This window comes from Macrosteles quadrilineatus, unplaced genomic scaffold (assembly GCF_028750875.1).
Source record: "Macrosteles quadrilineatus isolate MER2022 unplaced genomic scaffold, UCM_ALF_1.0 Scaffold_7__1_contigs__length_78375512, whole genome shotgun sequence".
In the NCBI taxonomy this organism is placed as follows: domain Eukaryota; kingdom Metazoa; phylum Arthropoda; class Insecta; order Hemiptera; family Cicadellidae; genus Macrosteles; species Macrosteles quadrilineatus.
Window position 1 is genome coordinate 5,051,193 of NW_026542600.1, and position 27,615 is coordinate 5,078,807.

At 37.6% G+C, this 27,615-nt stretch overlaps 1 protein-coding gene across 5 annotated transcripts; it reads left to right on the top strand.

The window, feature by feature from the left end:
- Positions 1 to 12,266: 12,266 nt before the first annotated feature.
- On the top strand, positions 12,267 to 26,151 carry LOC128998546 (uncharacterized). Of its 5 annotated transcripts, XM_054424730.1 has the most exons (8): positions 12,278 to 12,379; positions 13,947 to 13,983; positions 16,487 to 16,593; positions 18,286 to 18,403; positions 19,738 to 19,857; positions 21,261 to 21,502; positions 22,093 to 22,226; positions 24,818 to 26,151. In XM_054424730.1, exons 4-8 carry the CDS (start codon positions 18,293 to 18,295, stop codon positions 25,078 to 25,080), a joined length of 870 nt encoding a protein of 289 aa, XP_054280705.1. In that variant the 5' UTR covers positions 12,278 to 12,379; positions 13,947 to 13,983; positions 16,487 to 16,593; positions 18,286 to 18,292; the 3' UTR covers positions 25,081 to 26,151. The 5 variants fall into 5 exon arrangements, with proteins under 5 accessions (XP_054280703.1, XP_054280705.1, XP_054280704.1 ...); XM_054424729.1 differs by lacking the exon at positions 16,487 to 16,593; XM_054424731.1 differs by lacking the exon at positions 16,487 to 16,593 and having other exon boundaries at positions 12,305 to 12,379; positions 13,947 to 13,960.
- Positions 26,152 to 27,615: the final 1,464 nt, after the last annotated feature.

Genomic DNA, 27,615 nt, shown 5'->3' on the forward strand with positions numbered 1-27,615 from the left:
AAACATATTACGCAGAATGTTGTCTTTTCCAAACTAACTACAGGTGCATTTTTGTATGGCAAGCGTCGATTAGGAGTTGTAAGCCGAAAACTGGTAAAATAATCAACTTTTTGACCATGTTGATGAAAATGACCTAACTTTAAAAGGGTACAGCGGCTAAACGGCTCGGCCGATTTTGACGTATTTAACACCAATCGACGCAGAATTTAATGCACTAAAAGAGACCTTTGAACAACATTTTCCGTAGGATTCGTTATTTAGGAGTTTTAGGCGAAAAACTGAAAAAAAGTGCAAAATTTTCATAGTTTTTCGACTCCCAAAACTTAAGCAGACGTCAGAATCCGTCGCAAACTCACAGGACTATTATTTGGGACCGCCAAAAGGTATTAAAACACTTTCCAGCTTTAGACGATTTTTTGGGGAGCATATGTCTAATTTGCCTGGGCTATTATGGTATTTGACAAAGATGTATTTTGCTTAATAGCCTTTATTACAATCCAACAACCTCAATAATAATAAAAATAATAATAATAACCCGTTTATTGTAGTCGAAATAATATTTTATGGTGAGGTAGCCTCTGGATCACTAAATTTAAGCTAAATGGAAAGAATATTGCATTTCAAACACATGTTTGTGAAAACACGATTCATGATATATTTTAAATTTTGACAATGAAATTTTTGTCTTTATCTCACTAATTGGATTAATAAACTAAATCTTCAAACCGATTATCCAAAAGTAAGAATAATATGCCTAATAAAACTTGAAACATATAAATACACTTATACCGATTTAATTAGATGGTAAATACATCGACGGTGGTAATAGATTTTGATTGGACACTTCAATTTTCATCAAGTTTAATAGGCAAAACTGCAATTTTACTTTTTGAATTTCTTACGTGAAAAATGTATTTATCATTTTCGTAGAAAAGAAAGGCTTAGGTCTTATGAATTCCTCGTGTATTTTGGGCACGTATCTCATAAGCTGGCTCGCTTCGATATATGGACCCATATGGCATGTTATCCATACTCGATATTGTCCTATTAACTTCGCAAAACCTCTAGCATCATTAACGCTTCAAGGTTTCATGCTTGGCTTAAAACGAGTTGCATTTCTGTACCTTAGTCGTCAAAGAAATTCACTTAATAGTAGGTGGTTCACGCGTGATTCTGCTGAATGTAGTTGTCTTTGCTATTTAGTAAAAGGACTACTATTATTAACTCTGTCCATTTGAAAAAATTGCCTTTATTGTTTTTCTCATCTTTTGGTCATAAGATGGGTTCTAAACCTCCAGAATGGCATTGGGATTTGGTCCTGAAACTCATTTGGTGATTGTATTTGTCTACTTGATCCTACCGTATTTGACTATTTTTTTTATTTTTTTTTATTTCAATGTGGAAAATACGTCATACGGTCGTGAGTCCTCTGAGAGTATACCAACTTAGCAAAGTGTTCCGAGGCTAGTGGCCGGTGTCCTAAGAGTTGAGAAGATAGTTTATGGGTCTTAGCCCCACACACCAGGGTGGCTAAGTGTTCCGAGGCTAGTGGCCGGTGTCCTAAGAGTTGAGAAGATAGTTTATGGGTCTTAGCCCCACACACCAGGGTGGCTAAGTGTTCCGAGGCTATTGGCCGGTGTCCTAAGAGTTGAGAAGATAGTTTATGGGTCTTAGCCCCACACACCAGGGTGGCAAAGTGTTCCGAGGCTAGTGGCCGGTGTCCTAAGAGTTGAGAAGATAGTTTATGGGTCTTAGCCCCACACACCAGGGTGGCTAAGTGTTCCGAGGCTAGTGGCCGGTGTCCTAAGAGTTGAGAAGATAGTTTATGGGTCTTAGCCCCACACACCAGGGTGGCTAAGTGTTCCGAGGCTATTGGCCGGTGTCCTAAGAGTTGAGAAGATAGTTTATGGGTCTTAGCCCCACACACCAGGGTGGCAAAGTGTTCCGAGGCTAGTGGCCGGTGTCCTAAGAGTTGAGAAGATAGTTTATGGGTCTTAGCCCCACACACCAGGGTGGCTAAGTGTTCCGAGGCTAGTGGCCGGTGTCCTAAGAGTTGAGAAGATAGTTTATGGGTCTTAGCCCCACACACCAGGGTGGCTAAGTGTTCCGAGGCTAGTGGCCGGTGTCCTAAGAGTTGAGAAGATAGTTTATGGGTCTTAGCCCCACACACCAGGGTGGCTAAGTGTTCCGAGGCTAGTGGCCGGTGTCCTAAGAGTTGAGAAGATAGTTTATGGGTCTTAGCCCCACACACCAGGGTGGCTAAGTGTTCCGAGGCTAGTGGCCGGTGTCCTAAGAGTCGAGAAGATAGTTTATGGGTCTTAGCCCCACACCAGGGTGGCTAAGTGTTCCGAGGCTAGTGGCCGGTGTCCTAAGAGTCGAGAAGATAGTTTATGGGTCTTAGCCCCACACACCAGGCTGGCTAAGTGTTCCGAGGCTAGTGGCCAGTGTCCTTAGAGTAGAGGAGATAGTTTATGGGTCTTAGCCCCACACCAGGGTGGCTAAGTGTTCCGAGGCTAGTGGCCGGTGTCCTAAGAGTTGAGAAGATAGTTTATGGGTCTTAGCCCCACACCAGGGTGGCTAAGTGTTCCGAGGCTAGTGGCCGGTGTCCTAAGAGTTGAGAAGATAGTTTATGGGTCTTAGCCCCACACACCAGGGTGGCTAAGTGTTCCGAGGCTAGTGGCCGGTGTCCTAAGAGTTGAGAAGATAGTTTATGGGTCTTAGCCCCACACCAGGGTGGCTAAGTGTTCCGAGGCTAGTGGCCGGTGTCCTAAGAGTTGAGAAGATAGTTTATGGGTCTTAGCCCCACACACCAGGGTGGCTAAGTGTTCCGAGGCTAGTACCCGGTGTCCTAAGAGTTGAGAAGATAGTTTATGGGTCTTAGCCCCACACCAGGGTGGCTAAGTGTTCCGAGGCTAGTGGCCGGTGTCCTAAGAGTTGAGAAGATAGTTTATGGGTCTTAGCCCCACACCAGGCTGGCTAAGTGTTCCGAGGCTAGTAGCCGGTGTCCTAAGAGTTGAGAAGATAGTTTATGGGTCTTAGCCCCACACACCAGGGTGGCTAAGTGTTCCGAGGCTAGTGGCCGGTGTCCTAAGAGTTGAGAAGATAGTTTATGGGTCTTAGCCCCACACACCAGGGTGGCTAAGTGTTCCGAGGCTATTGGCCGGTGTCCTAAGAGTTGAGAAGATAGTTTATGGGTCTTAGCCCCACACCAGGGTGGCTAAGTGTTCCGAGGCTAGTGGCCGGTGTCCTAAGAGTTGAGAAGATAGTTTATGGGTCTTAGCCCCACACCAGGGTGGCTAAGTGTTCCGAGGCTAGTGGCCGGTGTCCTAAGAGTTGAGAAGATAGTTTATGGGTCTTAGCCCCACACACCAGGGTGGCTAAGTGTTCCGAGGCTAGTGGCCGGTGTCCTAAGAGTTGAGAAGATAGTTTATGGGTCTTAGCCCCACACACCAGGCTGGCTAAGTGTTCCGAGGCTAGTGGCCGGTGTCCTAAGAGTTGAGAAGATAGTTTATGGGTCTTAGCCCCACACACCAGGCTGGCTAAGTGTTCCGAGGCTAGTAGCCGGTGTCCTAAGAGTTGAGAAGATAGTTTATGGGTCTTAGCCCCACACACCAGGCTGGCTAAGTGTTCCGAGGCTAGTAGCCGGTGTCCTAAGAGTTGAGAAGATAGTTTATGGGTCTTAGCCCCACACACCAGGGTGGCTAAGTGTTCCGAGGTTAGTGGCCAGTGTCCTAAGAGTTGAGATGATAGTTTATGGTTCTTAGCCCCACACACCAGGGTGGCTAAGTGTTCCGAGGCTAGTGGCCAGTGTCCTAAGAGTTGAGAAGATAGTTTATTGGTCTTAGCCCCACACACCAGGGTGGCTAAGTGTTCCGAGGCTAGTGGCCAGTGTCCTAAGAGTTGAGAAGATAGTTTATGGGTCTTAGCCCCACACACCAGGGTGGCTAAGTGTTCCGAGGCTAGTGGCCAGTGTCCTAAGAGTTGAGAAGATAGTTTATGGGTCTTAGCCCCACACACCAGGCTGGCTAAGTGTTCCGAGGCTAGTAGCCGGTGTCCTAAGAGTTGAGAAGATAGTTTATGGGTCTTAGCCCCACACACCAGGGTGGCTAAGTGTTCCGAGGCTATTGGCCGGTGTCCTAAGAGTTGAGAAGATAGTTTATGGGTCTTAGCCCCACACACCAGGGTGGCTAAGTGTTCCGAGGCTAGTGGCCGGTGTCCTAAGAGTTGAGAAGATAGTTTATGGGTCTTAGCCCCACACACCAGGGTGGCTAAGTGTTCCGAGGCTAGTGGCCGGTGTCCTAAGAGTTGAGAAGATAGTTTATGGGTCTTAGCCCCACACACCAGGGTGGCTAAGTGTTCCGAGGCTAGTGGCCGGTGTCCTAAGAGTTGAGAAGATAGTTTATGGGTCTTAGCCCCACACACCAGGGTGGCTAAGTGTTCCGAGGCTAGTGGCCGGTGTCCTAAGAGTTGAGAAGATAGTTTATGGGTCTTAGCCCCACACACCAGGGTGGCTAAGTGTTCCGAGGCTAGTGGCCGGTGTCCTAAGAGTTGAGAAGATAGTTTATGGGTCTTAGCCCCACACACCAGGGTGGCTAAGTGTTCCGAGGCTAGTGGCCGGTGTCCTAAGGGTTGAGAAGATAGTTTATGGGTCTTAGCCCCACACACCAGGCTGGCTAAGTGTTCCGAGGCTAGTGGCCGGTGTCCTAAGAGTTGAGAAGATAGTTTATGGGTCTTAGCCCCACACACCAGGCTGGCTAAGTGTTCCGAGGCTAGTAGCCGGTGTCCTAAGAGTTGAGAAGATAGTTTATGGGTCTTAGCCCCACACACCAGGGTGGCTAAGTGTTCCGAGGCTAGTGGCCGGTGTCCTAAGAGTTGAGAAGATAGTTTATGGGTCTTAGCCCCACACACCAGGGTGGCTAAGTGTTCCGAGGCTAGTGGCCGGTGTCCTAAGAGTTGAGAAGATAGTTTATGGGTCTTAGCCCCACACACCAGGGTGGCTAAGTGTTCCGAGGCTAGTGGCCGGTGTCCTAAGAGTTGAGAAGATAGTTTATGGGTCTTAGCCCCACACACTAGGGTGGCTAAGTGTTCCGAGGCTAGTGGCCGGTGTCCTAAGAGTTGAGAAGATAGTTTATGGGTCTTAGCCCCACACACCAGGGTGGCTAAGTGTTCCGAGGCTAGTGGCCGGTGTCCTAAGAGTTGAGAAGATAGTTTATGGGTCTTAGCCCCACACACCAGGGTGGCTAAGTGTTCCGAGGCTAGTGGCCGGTGTCCTAAGAGTTGAGAAGATAGTTTATGGGTCTTAGCCCCACACACCAGGCTGGCTAAGTGTTCCGAGGCTAGTAGCCGGTGTCCTAAGAGTTGAGAAGATAGTTTATGGGTCTTAGCCCCACACACCAGGGTGGCTAAGTGTTCCGAGGCTAGTGGCCGGTGTCCTAAGAGTTGAGAAGATAGTTTATGGGTCTTAGCCCCACACACCAGGGTGGCTAAGTGTTCCGAGGCTATTGGCCGGTGTCCTAAGAGTTGAGAAGATAGTTTATGGGTCTTAGCCCCACACACCAGGCTGGCTAAGTGTTCCGAGGCTAGTAGCCGGTGTCCTAAGAGTTGAGAAGATAGTTTATGGGTCTTAGCCCCACACACCAGGGTGGCTAAGTGTTCCGAGGCTAGTGGCCGGTGTCCTAAGAGTTGAGAAGATAGTTTATGGGTCTTAGCCCCACACACCAGGGTGGCTAAGTGTTCCGAGGCTAGTGGCCGGTGTCCTAAGAGTTGAGAAGATAGTTTATGGGTCTTAGCCCCACACACCAGGGTGGCTAAGTGTTCCGAGGCTAGTGGCCGGTGTCCTAAGAGTTGAGAAGATAGTTTATGGGTCTTAGCCCCACACACCAGGGTTGCTAAGTGTTCCGAGGCTAGTGGCCGGTGTCCTAAGAGTTGAGAAGATAGTTTATGGGTCTTAGCCCCACACACCAGGGTGGCTAACCAGGGTGGCTAAGTGTTCCGAGGCTAGTGGCCGGTGTCCTTAGAGTAGAGGAGATAGTTTATGGGTCTTAGCCCCACACACCAGGCTGGCTAAGTGTTCCGAGGCTAGTGGCCGGTGTTCTAAGAGTTGAGAAGATAGTTTATGGGTCTTAGCCCCACACACCAGGGTGGCTAAGTGTTCCGAGGCTAGTGGCCGGTGTCCTAAGAGTTGAGAAGATAGTTTATGGGTCTTAGCCCCACACACCAGGGTGGCTAAGTGTTCCGAGGCTAGTGGCCGGTGTCCTAAGAGTTGAGAAGATAGTTTATGGGTCTTAGCCCCACACACCAGGGTGGCTAAGTGTTCCGAGGCTAGTGGCCGGTGTCCTTAGAGTAGAGGAGATAGTTTATGGGTCTTAGCCCCACACACCAGGCTGGCTAAGTGTTCCGAGGCTAGTGGCCGGTGTCCTAAGAGTTGAGAAGATAGTTTATGGGTCTTAGCCCCACACACCAGGGTGGCTAAGTGTTCCGAGGCTAGTGGCCGGTGTCCTAAGAGTTGAGAAGATAGTTTATGGGTCTTAGCCCCACACACCAGGGTGGCTAAGTGTTCCGAGGCTAGTGGCCGGTGTCCTAAGAGTTGAGAAGATAGTTTATGGGTCTTAGCCCCACACACCAGGCTGGCTAAGTGTTCCGAGGCTAGTAGCCGGTGTCCTAAGAGTTGAGAAGATAGTTTATGGGTCTTAGCCCCACACACCAGGGTGGCTAAGTGTTCCGAGGCTAGTAGCCAGTGTCCTAAGAGTTGAGAAGATAGTTTATGGGTCTTAGCCCCACACACCAGGGTGGCTAAGTGTTCCGAGGCTAGTGGCCGGTGTCCTAAGAGTTGAGAAGATAGTTTATGGGTCTTAGCCCCATACACCAGGGTGGCTAAGTGTTCCGAGGCTAGTGGCCGGTGTCCTAAGAGTTGAGAAGATAGTTTATGGGTCTTAGCCCCACACACCAGGGTGGCTAAGTGTTCCGAGGCTAGTGGCCGGTGTCCTTAGAGTAGAGGAGATAGTTTATGGGTCTTAGCCCCACACCAGGCTGGCTAAGTGCTCCGAGGCTAGTGGCCAGTGTCCTTAGAGTAGAGGAGATAGTTTATGGGTCTTAGCCCCACACACCAGGCTGGCTAAGTGTTCCGAGGCTAGTAGCCGGTGTAATAAGAGTTGAGAAGATAGTCTATGGGTCTTAGCCCCACACCAGGCTGGCTAAGTGTTCCGAGGCTAGTGGCCAGTGTCCTTAGAGTAGAGGAGATAGTTTATGGGTCTTAGCCCCACACCAGGCTGGCTAAGTGTTCCGAGGCTAGTGGCCAGTGTCCTTAGAGTAGAGGAGATAGTTTATGGGTCTTAGCCCCACACCAGGCTGGCTAAGTGTTCCGAGGCTAGTGGCCGGTGTCCTTAGAGTAGAGGAGATAGTTTATGGGTCTTAGCCCCACACACCAGGCTTATCGTGATTATTGTTACTATATTATAGATAAACATTATTTATCCCTTTCAAAACTTCAATTTTATTCTTCAACAACATAATTATGACCTAAAGGTTGAAACAAGCCGTTGATGAATAAAAATGAACTAATTATGTATTTTAATCCCCCTCATAAATCTTACAAAAGGTTTACAGCAGTCAAAGCTCCATTTTCAATAATAATAATGAAAGAAACTCTACGGATAAGCCTTTGTCGGAAACCAATTAAAGTGTATTAAGGCTTGAGTATAACAGAAAGGCTTGTAATTATAGTAATAACTGTGCCATTAGGGTTGTAAAAGACGATAGACGACATCTTTGAAGATTCCCTTGTCATTAGACTGTTGTTAACACTCTGCACCCTAAACAGTAAAATTTTGTTGAATTGTGGTTAAATATGAAATCATTTGTATTATTTTAATATGTTCTACTAATTAGAATGGTTAATTGTTGTTGTATTACGGTACATTCTTCAATTTTCTATACATATTATAAAATACAGTAATTAGATTTATTTGTATGTTTTCATATTTTACTTGGTATTTTCTCTCAAATCGTTTATCATAGGTAATTTAATATAAGTAGTTATAGGACGTTTTTATCCGTTAAAGCCCGTTTTATTTAAAATGTTGAGAAATAATCTTGATTTTAAAATTTGTTTTTAATAATTTTATTTACCCTACTGAGCCTTAACCGTATTTGGCAATAACCTGAACCTGAACCCGTATCTTGAATGTTGAGTCAATGGTACTATATAAATGTAATATTGATTTCAAGAATGGTTATGCTGCAAAACTATCAGCAATAACGTAGTAAAAATTGTAGTATAAAAGATTGAAGTGGTCAGCACAAGTTTTCATAAGCCGGAAGTAAGTAACTGCCTGTTTTAAGAGATGAACACTTTTCTATGATACTAGTTTTTGGACACATAGAATAGGCTATTTAAGCAACTATCCATTTCGATGTTTAGGTTTTGTCACCTTCTTTTACATATAAATACACCGACTGGGGTCGACACCAATTTATGGCGATGGTTTTATTTAAATAAGAGCAATCTTAATCAACAATTCTGAATTGGGGAAAACTGGCGAGAGTGTAGATGCAGCTTTTGTTAAACCTTCTTGAAGCATTTCCATTTTTACTTCGTAGATATTTTAACATAAGTGTACTTGGTGATCGAACGTGGGGAAAACTAACTATAAGTAGCCTAGGCCTACAGAATTTAGTTCAAACAGTCTGTTCAAAGGTATCCCTACAGATGTTCTTTAACGATTTCTATGTAATGGGATAAAATAATATCCTGTAATTGGGTGATTCGTATGTATCTGCTGTATCTTGTAATGTATGTATCTGCTGTATCCTCTAATGTATGTATCTGCTGTATCCTGTAATGTATGTATCTACTGTATCCTCTAATGTATGTATCTGCTGTATCCTGTAATGTATGTATATACTGTATCCTGTAATGTATGTATCTGTTGCATCCTGTAATGTATGTATCTGATGTATCCTGCAATGTTTGTATCTGCTGAATCCTGTAATGTATGTATCTGATGTATCCTGTAATGTATGTATCTGCTGTATCCTGTAATGTATGTATCTACTGTATCCTCTAATGTATGTATCTGCTGTATCCTGTAATGTATGTATCTGCTGTATCCTCTAATGTATGTATCTGCTGTATCCTGTAATGTATGTATCTGCTGTATCCTGTAATGTATGTATCTGTTGCATCCTGTAATGTATGTATCTGATGTATCCTGCAATGTTTGTATCTGCTGAATCCTGTAATGTATGTATCTGATGTATCCTGCAATGTATGTATCTGCTGAATCCTGTAATGTATGTATCTACTGTATCCTCTAATGTATGTATCTGCTGTATCCTGTAATGTATGTATCTACTGTATCCTCTAATGTATGTATCTGCTGTATCCTGTAATGTATGTATCTGCTGTATCCTGTAATGTATGTATCTACTGTATCCTCTAATGTATGTATCTGCTGTGACCTGTAGTGTATGTATCTGCTGTATCCTGTAATGTATGTATCTGATGTATCCTGCAATGTATGTATCTGCTGTATCCTGTAATGTATGTATCTGCTGCGATGATTATTTTGTTTATATTTTGTTTCTTATGCTTTATAGCGCAACACCAGACTAGATTATCTAGACTTAACAAAACTGGTAACAGCTAATAAAACGAATTAATTTTAAATTGCTACTAGTTTTCCAACATTGGTGGTAAAGTCCCCAGACTCTCAATAGGGACGATGGATAATCAAGGCCTGCTTGTCATGTTAAACTCTAATCACTATGTAACCCCTTGTATTGCCTGCTAATTATGTTTTAATCCATCCCTAATTCTACATATTCAACATTAATCATCCTAAACTTGGTCTTGCCGTTTTATTCATACTTTGTGGTACTTGATATTATTGAAGATATAACTGTAATATTTTAATTGGAAACTAAATGCAACAAGATTAAGACTACAAAACATACATCAACTAGCTAATAATTGTTTTCAATTATGTTTTTTGTAATAATACATTAGTATAAAGTATGTTATGTGAAACATTACATTCTGCAATATATTTTACATTAGGACACGCGGTAGAATTGTATTTATATTGTTTATACTTTACACGTTTGTCTACATAATGCATAGTGAGAAATATATTTATTTTTTACCAAATCTGCGCAGATTTACCTAGAAACATATTACCACATGTATATCTTTCAATATTTTGTTTAAAGGATTATTGCGAACATTTTCCATCACGATGGAAAAACACAATACACAACGTTTCAGGATCTGGAATTTGATCCCGTCCTCAGGTGGAAAAACTTAACTAACACATAACAACTAACAATACACAAAAAGCCCAACTTAAATTTGAATACACTACATAGAGTAGCAGTAAAAAAATATGCACTGTACAGCAGTCAAGTCATGATACAATAACATGCAAATAATAACCAATCACAAAACACTACAGTCCATAAAAGGTGTAGGGTAAATGTTGTGTATTGTTTTTTCATTTTTTATTTTTTTTTACCATCGTGATGGAAAATGTCTGCAATAAACCTTTAAACATTAATAAATCATCGGGTCTGTTGAAAGCGTGAGGGTGGAAGATCCGCCATAAGAGGTTGTGTGGGTTTAGCTTTCGTATTGTAGCAAGTGATACATCGAAATAAGCGTTTTCTTATACGATTTCATGCACCAATAATCCAGAAGCGTCTTTGAATTAATGCTTGTACTAGTTTTGGACCACCATGTAGAGAATACAAGTGATAGTAATCACATAAGGGTTTTGCTAAATGACACTGAGAGGGTATCAATACAGGGTGTTTTGATGATTCAGGCAAGTGCAACTATTAAATATCTTGTATTTAATAGTTATTTATCCACGGTTAGACTGATGGCTAGGTTTTTTTTGTTTTTTTTTGGGGGGGGGGTTACGTTTGTTTAAGTGAATTTCCCGACTATGGAATAACTTTTTCGTTTTGAGGCCCCCAGAGGCCAAAAACACAATCCTTTTAAATTCATATATACGGTATACAGTATGTCCGTTAGCGCGATAACTCATTAAAAATTAAACGATTTTGATTAAATGTTTGTTCAAACGTATACCTTTAACCTACGTTTATTTAAACGAGTTAGCGAACCAGCATGATCGGGCTATGGGAACGGGGGTTTATGTGGATTTTTATGTGGTAAAAATTAGTTTTTACAGCCTAAATCATTTTCTAGAACTTCCTAGACTTTTAAATATTAAATAATGTATATATTAGCGAATTTCTCATAATTATAGGGAATAAGCTATTACCGTTGTACTCATGGAAAGACCTGGACCCGGGACCGAATTACTATTTTCGTTTTGAGATCCCTAGAGTACAAAAACACCATTCGTTCAAATTCACATATAAATGTATATGTCCGTTAGCACGATAACTCGAATACTACCCGGCAAAAACTATCCGATTTTGATAAAATTTGATACAAATAAGTCAAAAAGTGTAAATCTACATTTATTCGAAGGAGTTCGCGAACCAGCATGATCCGACTATGGGAACGGGGGTTGATGAGGGATTTTATGGGGTAAAAATTGGGTTTTCCCATTTTTTATCCTAAAAACATAAAACTTTCAATTTATTTAGAGCCGTTTTTGTAGAGCTCAAAAAATAAACAATTTAGTATGTTGAAGAGTTTTTTTTTTTTTTATCCTAATAGTTACGGAGAAAATTCCAAAACATGTTTAATTAAAATTCGCATGTTATTCTTATGGAGGATAAGTAAACTGTTTGCTTGTTTATGCACATTTTTATCCAATTTGGAAAATGCATTTATTTCATACTAAACTATTAACATTTTACAAAAAACACATTTCTTACCCTCCCTGTTACAGCAAACCTAATTAATCGTTAAACTAATGCTATTGAAATAGGGAATAATGTGATATTTTTAAGGAGATATTTTAGTGTAAATCTAATCAGGCTAATGGAAATTCGCTCCGTCTTCAGGTTTGCTGCGCGGGGGTATTTTTCTCTTGTGGCTATCCTCATCTGCATATTTTATTTCCTCTGTATTTATTGTTTTTTCGCATGTATTCATTATTGACAAATGTAAACCAACATGAAACATTTATACTTTTCCACATACAATAACTGTGTTGTTTCACTGGAAATAAACATTCGCAGTCTGTTCTTCTGAATCTCTGAATCACTCATTCGGTTGCTTTTATCGGTAAATCGCAAACTGGTTAAGTGTTGTGAGTGGTTCAGGGTTCTTCTGTTCAGTATCAGTCTCAGTCTGTGTCTGCCTCAGTTCAGTATCAGTAGTGAACCAGTCAAGTGGCAGATCCAGTCTCGCTTCTCAGTTTACTGTGTCAACAACTTCATATCATCCGACCCTCTGAAGCGAGTAAGTTAGTTGTGTATTTATTGTAATGTTGGCTTATTTTTTGTAGCTATTTGAGGATGAGAATATTTGTTTTTCTGTTAGGCAAATACATCGCAATTGGCATCCACTAATAAGCTAAAAACAAAACAAAGTAAGGGAAATTCACATACACATGGAAAGGATCATTTAATCTATAAATTTTAAATTAGATGAGAGTTTTTAATTACAGCTTACACTTTGGAAAGAACACTCATTGCTTAATTGGTTTATTGGTAACAAAATCCAATTGAATTATAGGCGTTGGTTATAGGAACATTTCTTTTAGAACAAAGTTACAGTTGCAGATTTCCTGCAGTATTCGTTGACACTGGCCACTGTGCTACTGCTATGTGCTAGACAACAGACAAGTGATGCAATAGGATCTTGATTCCAGTTCAAGGCTGAACTCTAAACAGCTGATTTGATAAGAGGAGAGAAACTTGGAGAGAGAGAGAGAGAGAGAGAGAGAGAGAGTGAGTGAGAGGGAGAGGGGGGTTTATACTATAACCCAGCATCAACAATCATGTGTTAGTGGCAGTCCTATTATTTAACATTTACTAGAATTTTTGAATTTGGCTATTTGTTATTCGGCCTAGACCTTTAATGATCACTTTATCAAAGTGTGGAAGCTGAAAAATATAGATGGAAGCTTTAGAGTATTATTGTATAGTGTTTAAAGTTTTCAAAAGGAATATTATAACCATTAATTAATTGTTATGTTGGGTACTTTCATGCTACTATAAGCATGTATGACTCGACTTGAAAATAACAGTGATACTCTAATAATATGTCTTACAAATTATAGTTGTCAGATATATATATACAGTACACTTCTGATAGGGCGAAGGGATTTTAAAAATCATGTTCATTAAGAATTGTGTTTATTGTTACCGTAATCTTAATACATCACCAGCTGATTGATTTCTATAGTTATTATCTGCTGAAAGCCCTAATTTTGGACCATGTTGTAATTGCCATTGACCTAAAGGTCAACTTTAGATAATAAAAATATCAGTGTCCATACAATTACCAGTACATTGCAAATTGTCAAAAAAATCCTATGTATGTTGGCACATAAATAATGCCATGTGGTGATGTGTTCCTCAAAGAAAGAAGAAGCCTACAGTCTGCAGTGGTAGCACCAAAGTCTCCCCATTCTGAATAGCTGCTGAAGTTCGATTCTGTATCTCTGATCTCCCAGAAGAGTTCCCAACATTTCAGTATAAAGTCCCGACAGAATGTTATCACGTATCTCAGATTTGTATTGCTTATAATAAATGTTATGATTTTCGTCCAGGGGGGTTTCATAATAAAGTCAGCAATCACATAAGACCAAAAGGTCTATGTGCTCACTGAATGAACTACAAAATAATATTATTAATAAATTAGCTGACCGCCCAATGAAAATCTAATGGAAATTAACATTATCATGGAACAGGCCCCAGGAAGTAATTAAATATTAATGTCTGAAACAAGAGATGTTTTATCAGATGGTGATGTTAAGAGATGTTTTACAAAAATGGTGTCTGTGTAAAGATTTGTGTTTCAGCCATTTTCCCAATGGTAAGAAGGTGATGGTGAGACAGGTGAGACCTAGACCCTAGGTAATTTACTTTTATTTTGATGTTTCAGGGGCCAAAAACACTCAAATCTTCATTTATTTGTGTGTATATAAGTTTGTGTCCTTGAACCAACAATTGTGTGTGGTCATTCATTTAGGGATCACAGTGTTTTGGCAATTAGTCTTTTGATGGCTAGAATTCACATGTGCTTGTATGATGTCATCTCATTCTCAACTTTTTATTTTTATAATTAACCTAATGTTGCCATTTCTTGTACTTTATATTATTCCGAATAATATAAACTACAAGAAATGGCAACATGAGGTTAATTAAAAAATTATTCCTGTACATAGTAATTACTACGTATATCCATCTGGCTATTTCCTTTCACATGTTTCTGTATTTATGTTTATATTATATTTTGTTTACCTTTATGTACAATTTGTTGATATTTACTCATGCTAATTTTATGTTTTGTACGTTTGTATTTGCACATAATTATCAAAATCGCTGTAAGGTCGTTATACTCTTGAAATACACCTTTAGTTTTTCTATATTTAAATGAATAGTAATCATTTTTAATCTCTTGAATACTATGATAATACCAAAATGTGATCAACTTAGTGTTTAAAGTAGACTACTCTGTAAGGTTATTCTGATTGTGTCAAGTAAGCATGTTTCTGTTAGATAAGCTATCTAAAGATTTGTTTTGTGCCAGATTTACACTATCTAGCATTCTTTTCTAAAAGAGTGGTATTCTTAAATGTTTTAATTAGTTAATTTTCAGTTGAATTAATACTGTAGTATGCTCATGAGCAATACTGTCTTTTTTATGGACCCCGAAAAATGTAGCAGCAATAACAATTGAACTTTAACAAAATAAAGAAATATTATTTATTATAAAGAAGCATTTCACAAGGTATATAGCCATCATAAAAAAATATCTGAACAATATTCTTAACACATTGCAAATTCGAAAATAAATCAAACCTATGAAGAATTGTATATACAAAATCAAAAGAAACGCCTTATCCATGTATGTCACTGAACAACTTAATTCATATCCTGGTTTAATTGTTTATTTATATTCTCTACATCTATATATATATTAATTATTGAATCATTACTTATGTGATCATGGCCTGTTTAATGATGAGTGCTAAAACTAGCTGTCATACCCGGGAAGAGAATGCTAAAGACATAATTATGTTATGTTATATAGATATTTCCACAATTTTATAAAGCACCAACAAAGACATTTCAAAAACACCTGGTTTAAATCAATTTGGCAATCCTAATATAAAGTGTATTCATAAGAATAATATAGAAAATTTGGAAGCGGGGCAGAGCCCTGGGAGAGTATTAAAATAAAAATATGATTATGCTTTTTAGGCTTGTGATATATTGGCTCTATTCGTGGATAAAATCAGCTCAATTAGTTTAGTAGTTTTCACTGATTGACCATGTTACATACTCCAAATCTTCACATCTATAATATTAGTTCCTTCCATATATATGATTTTGGAGTAAAACAAACATACAAACACAATACAATACATTGTTATAAAAACATTGCAATTGAAAGTTATTAAGTTAAAAAATTATGCACTTAAAAAATAAATTTGCCCTATCCATACACACATAAACATAACTGACTCTTTAAGCAATCCTACTTTGACAGTTCTCATCATGTGACAGCTTTTTGTTACTGTTCAGTTCAAAACACCTGTCATCGTAAATTCTAACAAAATAAAATTATAGTCCTGCACTCTGTTGTTAAACCCCGGTGTGTTCTTATTGAAAAATTTATAGCTTAGTAAGAGGTTAACATATTCTTCCAAATTCCATTAAACTATGTCCATAGACAAGCAAGCTACAACAGTTTATTTATTTTCCATAAGAAACATGGCCATTTTAAATTTTAAAATGAAATGAATGAAATGAAAAATTCTTTATTTTACCAGGCAAAGTTAGGGCCACATGGCCCTCTCTTACACTTAACCTGACAAACTTAAATATAAATAAATAAAAATACAATGACATTTCTTAATCTAATATAAAAATACATATTTAACACATCAAGTACAAGTTAAACGAAAATTCAATATACACATTTTTACATTTACACATTTACACATTTTTGGAATTCTTTCTGTAACCCTTATGTATAAAACAAACACTTCAATATACAAAATTATTTCTTTTTAAAAGCTCTACAACATGTTTTGGAGAGAAATTATGAAATGTTGTGTTTTTAGGGTCAAAAATGGGGAAATCAATTTGATTCCATAAATCCCCCCATAAACCACCGTTCCCATAGTCTGATTATGCTGGTTCGGGAACTCGTTCGAATAATTCAATTCAAAATTTAAATTCTTTTATTCAGCTAAAAATTAACAAAGTAATTGCATTAGCTAAGTCAGAAAAAAAGTACAACTCATCTTAGGCTACACTTACATAATATATATACAAATAAGCTTATCATCTAATTTAAAGAGCAAATTGAGCTTATTATTCTCTATTACAGGATGAAAAAAACTCCTTGAGGCTGTAACATGAGAAATTAATGAGATCATCTTTCAAACCTTTTCTAAATATTGAATGGTTTGATTCCAACTTCAGGGACCGGAAAAGGTTATTGGATAGTTTAATAGTTGGTTGAAGTTTTATGATTGGTTTTTTCAGTTTTTGGAGAAACACAGCTTCAAAAGAATAAAGAATCTTAGTCATGAAAATATCAAACTTAGTATCCAAGTCTAAGGCAACATAAACGTCAATCCGGTTTTCTTTCGATATAAAACTTTTAAATAATTGTATATAACTATATGAAAATGTCCTTAAATGATCAAACTGGTCTTTAGGAGATGGTTGGGTCAGGTTGTAATATAAAGTTGCTGTCTGTGCATGGTGATCAGATAAACAAGGGGTTATGACTGAACAATCAACATTAGTCTCATTAGTAAATACATGATCAAAGAGTATGTGTGCCATTTACTTCTCTGGTATATCCCTTAAGAATATTTTTTAGTCCAAAAGAAGCCATCATTGTGACTAGTTTTTGGGTTATAAAGGAGTCACAAAATAGGTCAATATTAATGTCACCCATAACTACAATTATTTTGGGTTGCTTTTGATTTGTATTTAGACATTCGGTGATCATGTCAAGAAACGCGTCATGTAGGTTAGAGAGAGGTCTATAAGCTGCCAGTAATAACATTTTGGTATCAGTACAGTAGACTCCCTCTTACCCGTACTCCTCGGGACCGAGGCCAGTCCGGATAACGGTTTTCTGGTTAAACCGACGTCCCCAAAATCTCGTTAAAACAGACCGTTTGGATGCATACTGTATACATATTCGACTAAAATTTAGGAGAGCATTGTATTCACACATGTGATCACTGGCTTCAAATCTTTCCCACGAGAACAGTCGTTTCAGTACCGCCCACTTCCCTCCGATCTAGTCTGGTTAAACCGATGCGCTGATAAAAATTGTCCGGTTAAAAAGATGTCATTTCCGCCGAGTGAAGTCCGGTCAAACCAATGTCCGGTTAAAAGGTGTCCGGATAAGAGAGAGTCTACTGTATCAATTGCCACGGACACTGCAGCAAGCTCACTAACACTCTCTTGAACAAAATCAGTGCAATCCAAAAGCTTCACAAGTCAAGCCTGGTCTACACCAGATTCCTACATATGTTAGTTCTGCAGTATGATGCAACACAGCTGAAACCATTTAGTCTAGAGAGAAAGATTTCCACCGTCTACAAAATGGTTTGGAAAGAAATTGCAAAATATTATGTTTTGAGGTGAAAAATGGGGAAATCCCCATTTTTACCCCATAATCCCCCATTCCCATAGTCCGATCATGCTGGATCGCAAACTTGTTCGAATAAATGTAGGTTTGCACGTTTATAGCAAATTTCATCAAAATTGGATGATTTTTGCTCGAGTTATCGTGCTAACGGACACAAATATATATTTATGAATTCAAACGGATGGTGTTTTTTGTCACTGGGGTCCTTAAAACGAAAAAGTCAATGGCTCCCGGGTCCAGGTCTTACCATGAGACCTACGGTAATAGCTTGTTCTATACCGTATATGGGAAACTCGCTAATATATGAATTTGAACGGATATGGTGTGTTTTTTAGTCTCTGGAGACATCAAAACAAAAAAATTAATCAGTCCTGGTCTAGGTCTTACCATATAAGACCCAAATTCGCTAATGCTAGTATTCCCTATTAAAGAAATATGGTATAAAAATTAAAAATATTACATAATTAATACAAAATATGAATTAATGGCTTACTGAGATTGTTTTGTCATTGCAGGTGAGAGATGGAGGTTGAACCCCCTGATGTGTGTACTGAGTATTTCAGGGAAATTGTATTAAGTGAAATCCCTAAAGTGCTTGAAACACTCAATAGAGATTGGCCAAAGCACTTTGTGGTAAGTGATACTTTAGCTATTTTCATTTTGCCATTTTCACACAAAAGTATAAGAAATTATGAAAGAACAGTTTTATCTGTGGTCTATTTGTCCGATAATGATTTTCCAAAATAATGTTTTCAACACCTCCATTGTGTTCCCAGAGGTTTTTCTCTTCATAATAAACTTTCCAACTATCACTAGTGGTTGTATCATCTATTACAGATACTGTTAATAAGAAATAATAAATAGAGTTAACACGTTTGCTACCGAGCGTCGCATATATGCGACGCCGCGATCATTGCCACGGACTGAGGTTTACAATTTAATCTTACAAATAGACTGGCTGTCACTTGGTTAACAGTACAGTAGAACCTCTTTTATCCGAACTAATTTGGACCGGGGGTAGTTCGGACTATTGAATAGTTCGGATTACAGAACATATTGTTGTCTTTACATAACAATAGCTAGAACAAGGCTACAATGGATCGTAACTGCTACGGGAAAAGTAAAAAAGTATATAAAGTAAAATACAGTTTTTATTTAATACAGTAGTAAACATAGTGAATAAACAGTAATGTACATTAAATACAGTATACAATATAGAACTACTGTACTGCGTATAAAGTACAGCAATGAGGTGTTCGGATTAGTGGATGTTCGGATCACGGGGTTTCGGATTAAAGAGGTTCTACTGTACCTACACGCAGACCACGGGCGATAACCTGTTAAGCAGTGGTAATTTACTTTGTAATACTCTGCAATCCTGTTTGTAAATAATATATTATTGTACAACCCCTCACACGACAAGGGAATATAGTGGTAAGACAATATTTTGAGGAAAAAGCTTTAGTTGATCATGTTTTTTATTATTTCCTTCTGTGAACAAGCTTGTCTTGTGTAGTTTTGCTAAACTGTCTTTGCAACAAACATTCCACAGTGAAAGGTTTTACTTCCCGGATTGATTCAACAAGTCTTGTTTAAAATTGGCACGAATTAGTGATTTGTCAATGAATGGACTATAGGTAAGGAGAACTAGGAATACCGGTACCCTATTCTTTTAAAATAAAAATCCACCTGAACTAGGCCTGGGCCTTGAAAGTTATTTTTGTTTTGGAATAATATTGTGAGTGTGCATATTTGTCAGACTCTATGAACAAGGGTGTGCACATCTATTCTGTGATTAAATAAAAAATTCCACATAAAATATACAGCTTCCTAGAGTTACAGCACATACTATGTTGGTCTGGTCACGTAAGTTGTTTTGCAAGGACCTAGTCTTAAATAAATTGGTAATAATTTGACCTCTTAAGAATTGATTCAATTTTACCACCCATGGTTTATTTTTGTTCCAGCTTCATCAACTTCTTCGGGTTTTTATGGAATACCAGAAAAAGAAAACCAAGTTCAAGAACTCCTTATACCTCTATGGAACCTTGCATGATGGAGTGTTCTTGAATATCACAAAAATGGAGGTAAGACTTTATAACGTAGTAACTTATGTAGTTACTTGTAGTTAGGTAAGAAACTTGATTTGGATCTAAATTTTATTTCACAGAGTATAATGGAAAAGAGTCAATCATGTGGAAATGGTATTTATATAATATAAATAAATATATAAATATTATATAATATATAATATATAATATAAATTTTCAAGAACTTCCATTTAAGTAGTCTAAGACTGAGTTGAATGAATGTAGCTATCTATTGTGAATATATTGCTTGTTAAAGTACCAGGCTCTGTCGCTGTGGTTGGTATTTACGATAAGTCTATCAATCAAAGTTGAATGACAAAAAACACTGCACCAGCTGATCGATTGAGCAGTGTTGATTAAAATGTAGTATGTTATAGCCTTTTCAATTCTAAACAAACCAGTTTAACTCCCATTGCTTAAACATTGCATTTAAAAATGTATTCTATCACAATTTATTTGATTCTCTCATAAAAAAACTTAAAATAACGGAAACATTTGATTTTCAAAAAACCGTTTGACAGATTTTGATTAAGATTTAGCATGTACTGTTATGTGAAGTATGTTCAAACAAAATAAGATAATGCTCATTGCTGTAAAAATTATGACTTTAAAGTTATTGTTACCTTTGTGATTTTCCCTATAAAATATCATAGTTACTCCCACCTCTTAACCATAATAAGGGTTGTTGACAAGCTAATGGGAGAAAGTGTTTGTCAGATTGCTAATTACGTTAACTTGATTTGTGAAAAGCTAAGAACTTACCAATGCATTATCATAAAGGTTGTAATCAAAATAAATGTAAGAAAATATTTCAAAATCAACAAAAATATTTTAAAATAGGAGGAAATTTACAAATGTGTTCCCTATATTAAAATATTTATTTAAAGGGAGTTATTTTTAACTATTTTTTAAATTTATTTCAACTTTAAAATAACATTGAGTATTCCAAGAAATATATTAGATATTTTCGTATATTACAAAATAAATTTTCATATTAAATCAAACACTTTATTTGCGAACACTTTTGTATGGAACCTTTAATTTTAACGCCAGCACTTCTTTATTTTCTCAACGATGGGTAATGTGTTTAATGGGAAGTTAAATGTAAGTTGTGTTAGTTTATATGTTTGTCGGGAGGTTTAATTGATAGCAGTATAATATAATGACCATCTCTTGCGGTCTTGTATAGAATATCATCGCCTTCCACAATCACAGCAAAATAGGACTGAATATTTACCGAGGTCGCAGACATTATCATCGTCCCTTGGGATTGTAGCTGAAGTGTGAATTTTACATTGAAAACAGCTGTTCCTATTGCAGTATGAAACACCCAACTATTCATCTCAGAGATGGTAAATGGAATACAATACTGTACTAACTATTTTGAAACTTGTCGGCAGCTTGGGGATAAGGAAGCAATAAAGATTTATGTTGATGCAACCGCAAGAGATACAAGCATGGTGACAAAGGCTCTGTCAGAAACTGATATTATTCCATGGGAGAAGACTTTTACCTTCACCCATATACACTCAGACTACTCCACCATCATTCAGGGTGTGTTGGCGTCTCACAAAGCTAACAGCTTCGATGTATCTCCCAACAACATGTTCTGGTTTCCATCTGGAAAAACAATCAGAATGTCGTGAGTACATAGGGTGGTTAGTCAACTAATATTTAGTTCTCTATTAGCGATCTTTTGATGGCTCCCTGATTTGTTATCATTGTGCAGATATTATTATTATGGGCACAACAATAAGAAGCAAACTCTCTAATACTGAAATAGAATAGAAGAGGACTTTTCACAATCACTTAGAAATAGAGATTCAGTTGTAATCATGTTGCTTTTTAACTCTGACAGTGGTTCCCAAAAATTCTTAGAGCAATCGGCCCAGCAAAATCTGGAATGCCTAGACTACACTAGGTGCGATGTTCTATTGAGTTGTAAGTGTAAGTTCCAATATGTCACTCTTGTGTCCACTGCAGCCTGTGGAGCTGTAATGTTATAAAACTGTTGAGAATGAGAGAGCCAAAAGCCAGGGCAATATTGGATTGATAAAACTCAACTCAGATTTCTCACTATGCACTTAGCCTTTTAATTCCTTTTTTCATGTTAAATTTCAGGTATATTTTCCATCCACAGCCTACTAATCTTGCACAGCACTACTTCAGTATTTCAATCAACTTAGAGAAAACAATAATAATAATAATTGTCAATTCACTTTTTGATTTCAGAGAGTTGCCCCAAGACACAATTTGTGATTTCCTGGATGGATCTCATGCTGATGAAATGAATAAAAACTGGCCACATCGAAGTCCACGATCTGAGTTGGTTCTCAAAGAGAATATAGAAAAAAACTTTGGATTGGGTATGCCTCAAAATTCTGAAATGTTCTTGTATTTTGTAATACTATCCTAACTAGGTAATAATTAAATGGTTGAATAATAAATTCAGTTAAGGAGAAGCTATCCTAATCATGTAGGTATAACAATCTGTGTTACACATTTAATTTATTACATTGTTAGGCCTACAAAGTTTATTTCTTCAGGCTCTAGTTTTACGGTACTTCAGGCTAGAAGGGGTTCTGGATGTTGCGGCATTATCACTTAGATAAAATCCATTGGTGATTGGTGAGATTTGAACCCAGGATCTCAGGACCCGAAGTCCCGCATTTTATTACATTGTAATTTAAGGGGGCAATTAATTTATGAGGGGCACAAAAACCGGAGTTTTAAAAAAATAAGCAAATAAATTACAAATTATTTACAAATTGACTGTATCACCTTCAAAGTAGGCTACTCTCCATTAGACCACTTATATATTCCACTTATCTCTGCCAATTGATCAATTGTCTGTAAACATTCTTCAAGCACCAGATCCCAATTTTTTTCCACATTTATGTCCTTTCTGGCAGTTGATGGACGTCCAGGACGAGGTTTGTCTTCGATGGAAATGTCACATTTTTTTAACAAGTAAATCACTCATACACTTAAGTTTTTCCCCATAGCTTAATATTTTAAAGCTGTTGAACATTAAACGCTTTAACATTATTTTTACCAATTATAAAACAAAACTTAACAGTTAAAAAGTTACACATTGTTCACTTTCACTTGCCATCGCAAAAAAAAACACTATAATAATGGTGCCAATAAAAACTGTCAGATCAGACAAACACAACCAGCCAGCTTGACGGCAGCAGGGGTGGCAGCGAGTTGCTATATACACTTATGGGCCGAAACGCCAATTTAAGCTCTGCCCATCCATGGCAACATTATTCCAGTAATTTTCCTCGTACATCTTTTTGTTTATTGTTATTTATTTTTACAGTTCATCATTTTTGTTACTACTATTAAACTTTGACAGTGATATTTTTTATCATTTTATTATTTATGACACACAAAGAAAACATAGATTATATTTTGACACACAAAGAAAACATAGATTATAATACCCTCAATGCAGCAAACCTGCAGACTAAGCGAATTTCCATTTGCCTGATTGGATTTACACTAAAATGTCTACTTAAAAATATCACATTTATTCCCTATTTAAATATAATTAGTTTAACGAGTACTTTGGTTTGCTGCCACAGGAAGGGTAAAAGTGTTTTTTTTTTTTTTTGTAAAATGTTTATAGTTAAGTAAGAAATAAATGCATATTTCAAATTTGGCCAATATGTTCATAATCAAGCAAACTACAACAGTTTACTTATTCTCCATTAGAATAAAATGGAAATTTTAAATTTAAATTTTTTTAAATTTTATCTGTAACCATTAGGCGCAAATAACGCTTCAATATACTAAGTTATTTGTTTTTTAAATCTCTACAAAATGCATTTGGAAAGAAATTGGTAAATTTTATGTTTTTTTGGGTCAAGTTCCAAATAGTCTGATCATGCTGGTTCGCGAACTTGTTCGAATAAATGTAGGCTTACACGTTTATACAAAATTACATCAAAATCGGATCATTTTTGTTTGAGTTAACGGGCACATATATAAATATATGGTATATGATTTTGAACGGATGGTGTTTTTGGCCCCTAGGGTCCTCAAAAGGATAAAATAAATCGGTCCCGGGTCCAGGTCTTACCATGAGTACTACAGTAATAGCATATTCCCTATATGGGAAATTCGTTAAAAACCAAATGGTTGGACACTGCAAAAGTGTTAATAATTTAGAACAGAAACTCTGATATGGGAAGGGAAAATACTCCTTAACCGAAAATTTTGGAACCCCTGAAGATCTTACCTGGATCCAAGGCCAAAGACAAGGCTGAAGAATTGGACCAAGCCCAAACTTACCCCCCCCCCCTCACACACCCACAATAGGCCAAATACACCTACAAAACAGTGTTCTTGGTCATTAAGAGTTGTTGTTATACACTTCCTCACTTTCAGGCTACTCACACAAACATTTCCAAACACTTCCTCTTAACAGCATTTGTCCCCTACTATTACACTAACGTAGGAGTGTAAAAAACTATTTACGTGTTTCCTTTAGCACCCAACCTAAGTAGGTAATGTTATTTAAGTTTAAATAAATCTGACATGTTTTTAATATTTTATTGAAAATCCAATCAGAAAATGCAAATTAGCTTAGTTTGCTGGTTTGCTGAATATTGTGTGCTCTGTGGTTTGCTGTGGCAGGATTTTTTGTACGATTCTAGATTTACTATTGTAGTTTAGAAATATTATTTTTATATGAGACAATGCATCAGTTTGAAATGTTTTGTCCACAACAGCTTCCCTGAACCGCTGAATCTTTTACACAGTATTATATACTATGGTAATATATAAATTATACTGTACACTTTATAGCTGCTGGGAGAGGATTGTGCTCCTCTTGTCTGTCTCCATCAGCTCTTCCGCGTGGTCATCTATTGTAATGTAAGGTTATACAATGGGACACATATTCTAGGATAAATGTTGTACCGGTACTATTTTTTGTTCTTATTTTCAGGAATATTCCGTATCTCTGATCGCCTACTGATATCTTCAGCTCTGTGCAACTACGCGGGAGGGATCTTTGTGTTATACACAAATCCTGAATTCCGAGGCAGGTCGTATGCTTCAAAGCTGGTACAACGAATGGTCCTGGAGATCCGGAAACGAGGATGGATTCCTTTCTGCACAGTCATCCTCGGTAACAAGAGATCCGAGGCTGTCTTTCGCAATGTTGGTTTCGAAAAGTTTTCCTTCGCTGACTACCTCATCGCTCGATAATCTCCAAATCGTCATGACAACATTAGAACTATTACAGAGCAGTTTTTGTGTAGGTTAAGAAAGTTTTGAGTAACAAAACTTCAGTTTTTTATGTAAAACACACTACTCCAAATATTTATTATTCGTGTTTAGTATGTGTTTTGTTTAGTATGTTCCTAGTTCCTATTTATTTTATGCACCTTGAATTTTGTAATGTTAATAAATCTGTTATAAGGTCAACAGATGGAAATTAACTCTTGTAGTTTTGTCATCCATGTAAAAAGCAATGGAATAATCTTAGTCACTGACTAAAAAACAAATAACTAATTTTTTAATCATAAACAGTGTTTTTACTTCATTACTTCCAGTTTCACAGTTACACAGACTCAAGATATGTTTTTATTGTTCACTTTTTATTTTTTTCAAGGTAGTTTCACTTGACCAAATTAAGTTACATTCGACCTTTATTGTTATACTTTAATGACCAAACAAATTATATCCGCGCAAGCAGTGTAGGAGTTAATGTGTGGTTAATTACCTGTAACTTAAGTTTAGGTCACAATAATGGTTTTAAATTTTTGCAAAGTCCTATTGATTATGGGAGAATGAATTGTCACTCATTGAAAAAATTGGCAGATTTAGTTTGAAGTCAAGTTAATTTCACAAGTAGTTGTTGAATTCAAGACAAGATCTGCTGTTGTTGTATCCATTAGGACAAGACTCACTTGGGAGGATCGAGTTTTGGCGTGTCGGTACCTCAGTGAGTAGTGTGACGTACTTCACACTTTAAACTTGCAGATTAAATAGCCCTTATTTTAAAAGTTCTGTTCTATCTTTGTCCCCCTTTTTTTGTCTTAGGACGCTAGCCACGAGCCTGGAATTGTTTTTCACATTACTTCAGGCTAGTAGGGGTTTCAGCATTATCACTTAGATCAAATTCATTGGTGATTTGGCGGGATTTGAACCCGGGACTTCTTGGACCAAAGTTTTGCGCTCTAACCACTAGACCGCGCTCCCCGGATTTTTGTCCCCTTAGAATATTAGCTATGCAAATTATCTTGAAACATATTTTTCTGTGCAGGGAACATTTTTGAATATCATTATACAATGGCATAATTTTAACTTTCACGATAAAGACAGTCAGACAGTAAACTATTGTAAAGTAGCATCAATGTGTGGGAGGTGTCGGAAGAGTGATTTGGCTAAACAAGAGTATGTTTGCCGAGCGAGAGTCATTTGGCCGAGCAAGAGTGTGTCGGCCAAGCATAAGAGTGTTTTTTGTCGTTTTGGTAGTTTTCCGTGTTATGGTAGTTTTCCACGGAAAGAACGTCATTTTTTAAATCTGCGTTGAATTTTGAGTAGAATGAAAAAGAAAATTTCAAAAATCGCGTGCAAACCCTAAAATGCATATTTACCACTCTATTAACCTTATACTTAAGAATTGGGATCGTTCAAGTTTGACACAATCATTCCTCAATGGTCTATTTTTTTGTACGTTGTGAAAAGTAGGGAAGTGGTAGGGTGGGCGTACCCAGAGAGGGGCAGGGGGCAGCTGCCCCCCCCCCCCCCTAGAAGCCAGGTTAAGGTATAAGAAATTGAGATCCAAGAAAAATGTTATTAGTACAAGAAAAGATGAGTAAAATGGTTTACAGTTTTTCATGATATTTTTTTGTACATGTTATCAGTTTTTCATTAATTTCCGAGTTATTTCTAAAATAAAATTAAAATTCCAACAGTACTAATAAACAGACCAATTTCTTGCAATATGTATAAACTATCAACAATGTTGTGTAGTATAATGAATTATAAACCTATTTTTTGTGACATTATTTTGTTTTCATTTGCTTTCAACAATATAATGTAATGAACAAAATTGCTCTACGGCATAAGTTATCAGGCATTCTTCAAAATAGTTTACCATTCATTTAAGGTGTTATAAATGGATGTGAAAATTTGGAATGGACACAAAAAATACAGTTAAATGTGTATTGTACAGCTAAACAACCTGACCTGGCCCCATTGACCATTATAAACTAAGCCACTTTATAACCTACCTAAGACATTATAAACACTGGATTATTGAGCTAGGTTTTATATATTAATGTCTCCAAATAGCGTAAAAAACGCTAATTGCAGTATATTGTTTTTAAAATTTTCCCCGAATCCCCCTCCAAGCTGGGGGGTATTCTATTTCCCAGGGCCTCCGGTGGTCCACCCGGCCCTAGCGACCCCTGTTTCAAGTACGCTCTTCCCCCCCCCCTTGTTTTGATCCTGGGTACGCCCTTGGGAAGAGGTTTCAGGCATATGCACCAATTGCTGCAGTGTCCAATGCTGGGGTTCGGTCGCATTCTTCTTCTTTAATTCTTCCGCATTTAATGTCTTATTTCATTTTTGTTGCCTAGATGATTGAAAACTTGAAAGCATTGACTATTGGATAAAGGAGAGTATCAATAGTTATAGCTTAAAAAAGGTAGTTGAGTACCCTTTTAATTTATCTGAGTTAAACGTCAGGAATTTGTAAATACCAGTAATGTAATTCAATGATTAACGTAGTGA

Bases quoted from the DNA above. Each gene is read 5' to 3' on its own strand.
- LOC128998546 (XM_054424728.1), top strand. From the start codon at position 18,293: ATGGAGGTTGAACCCCCTGATGTGTGTACTGAGTATTTCAGGGAAATT. The intron at 18,404-19,737 runs GTAAGTGATACT...TTTTTGTTCCAG, and splicing joins ATTGGCCAAAGCACTTTGTG to CTTCATCAACTTCTTCGGGT. The intron at 19,858-21,260 runs GTAAGACTTTAT...ACTTGTCGGCAG, and splicing joins TGAATATCACAAAAATGGAG to CTTGGGGATAAGGAAGCAAT.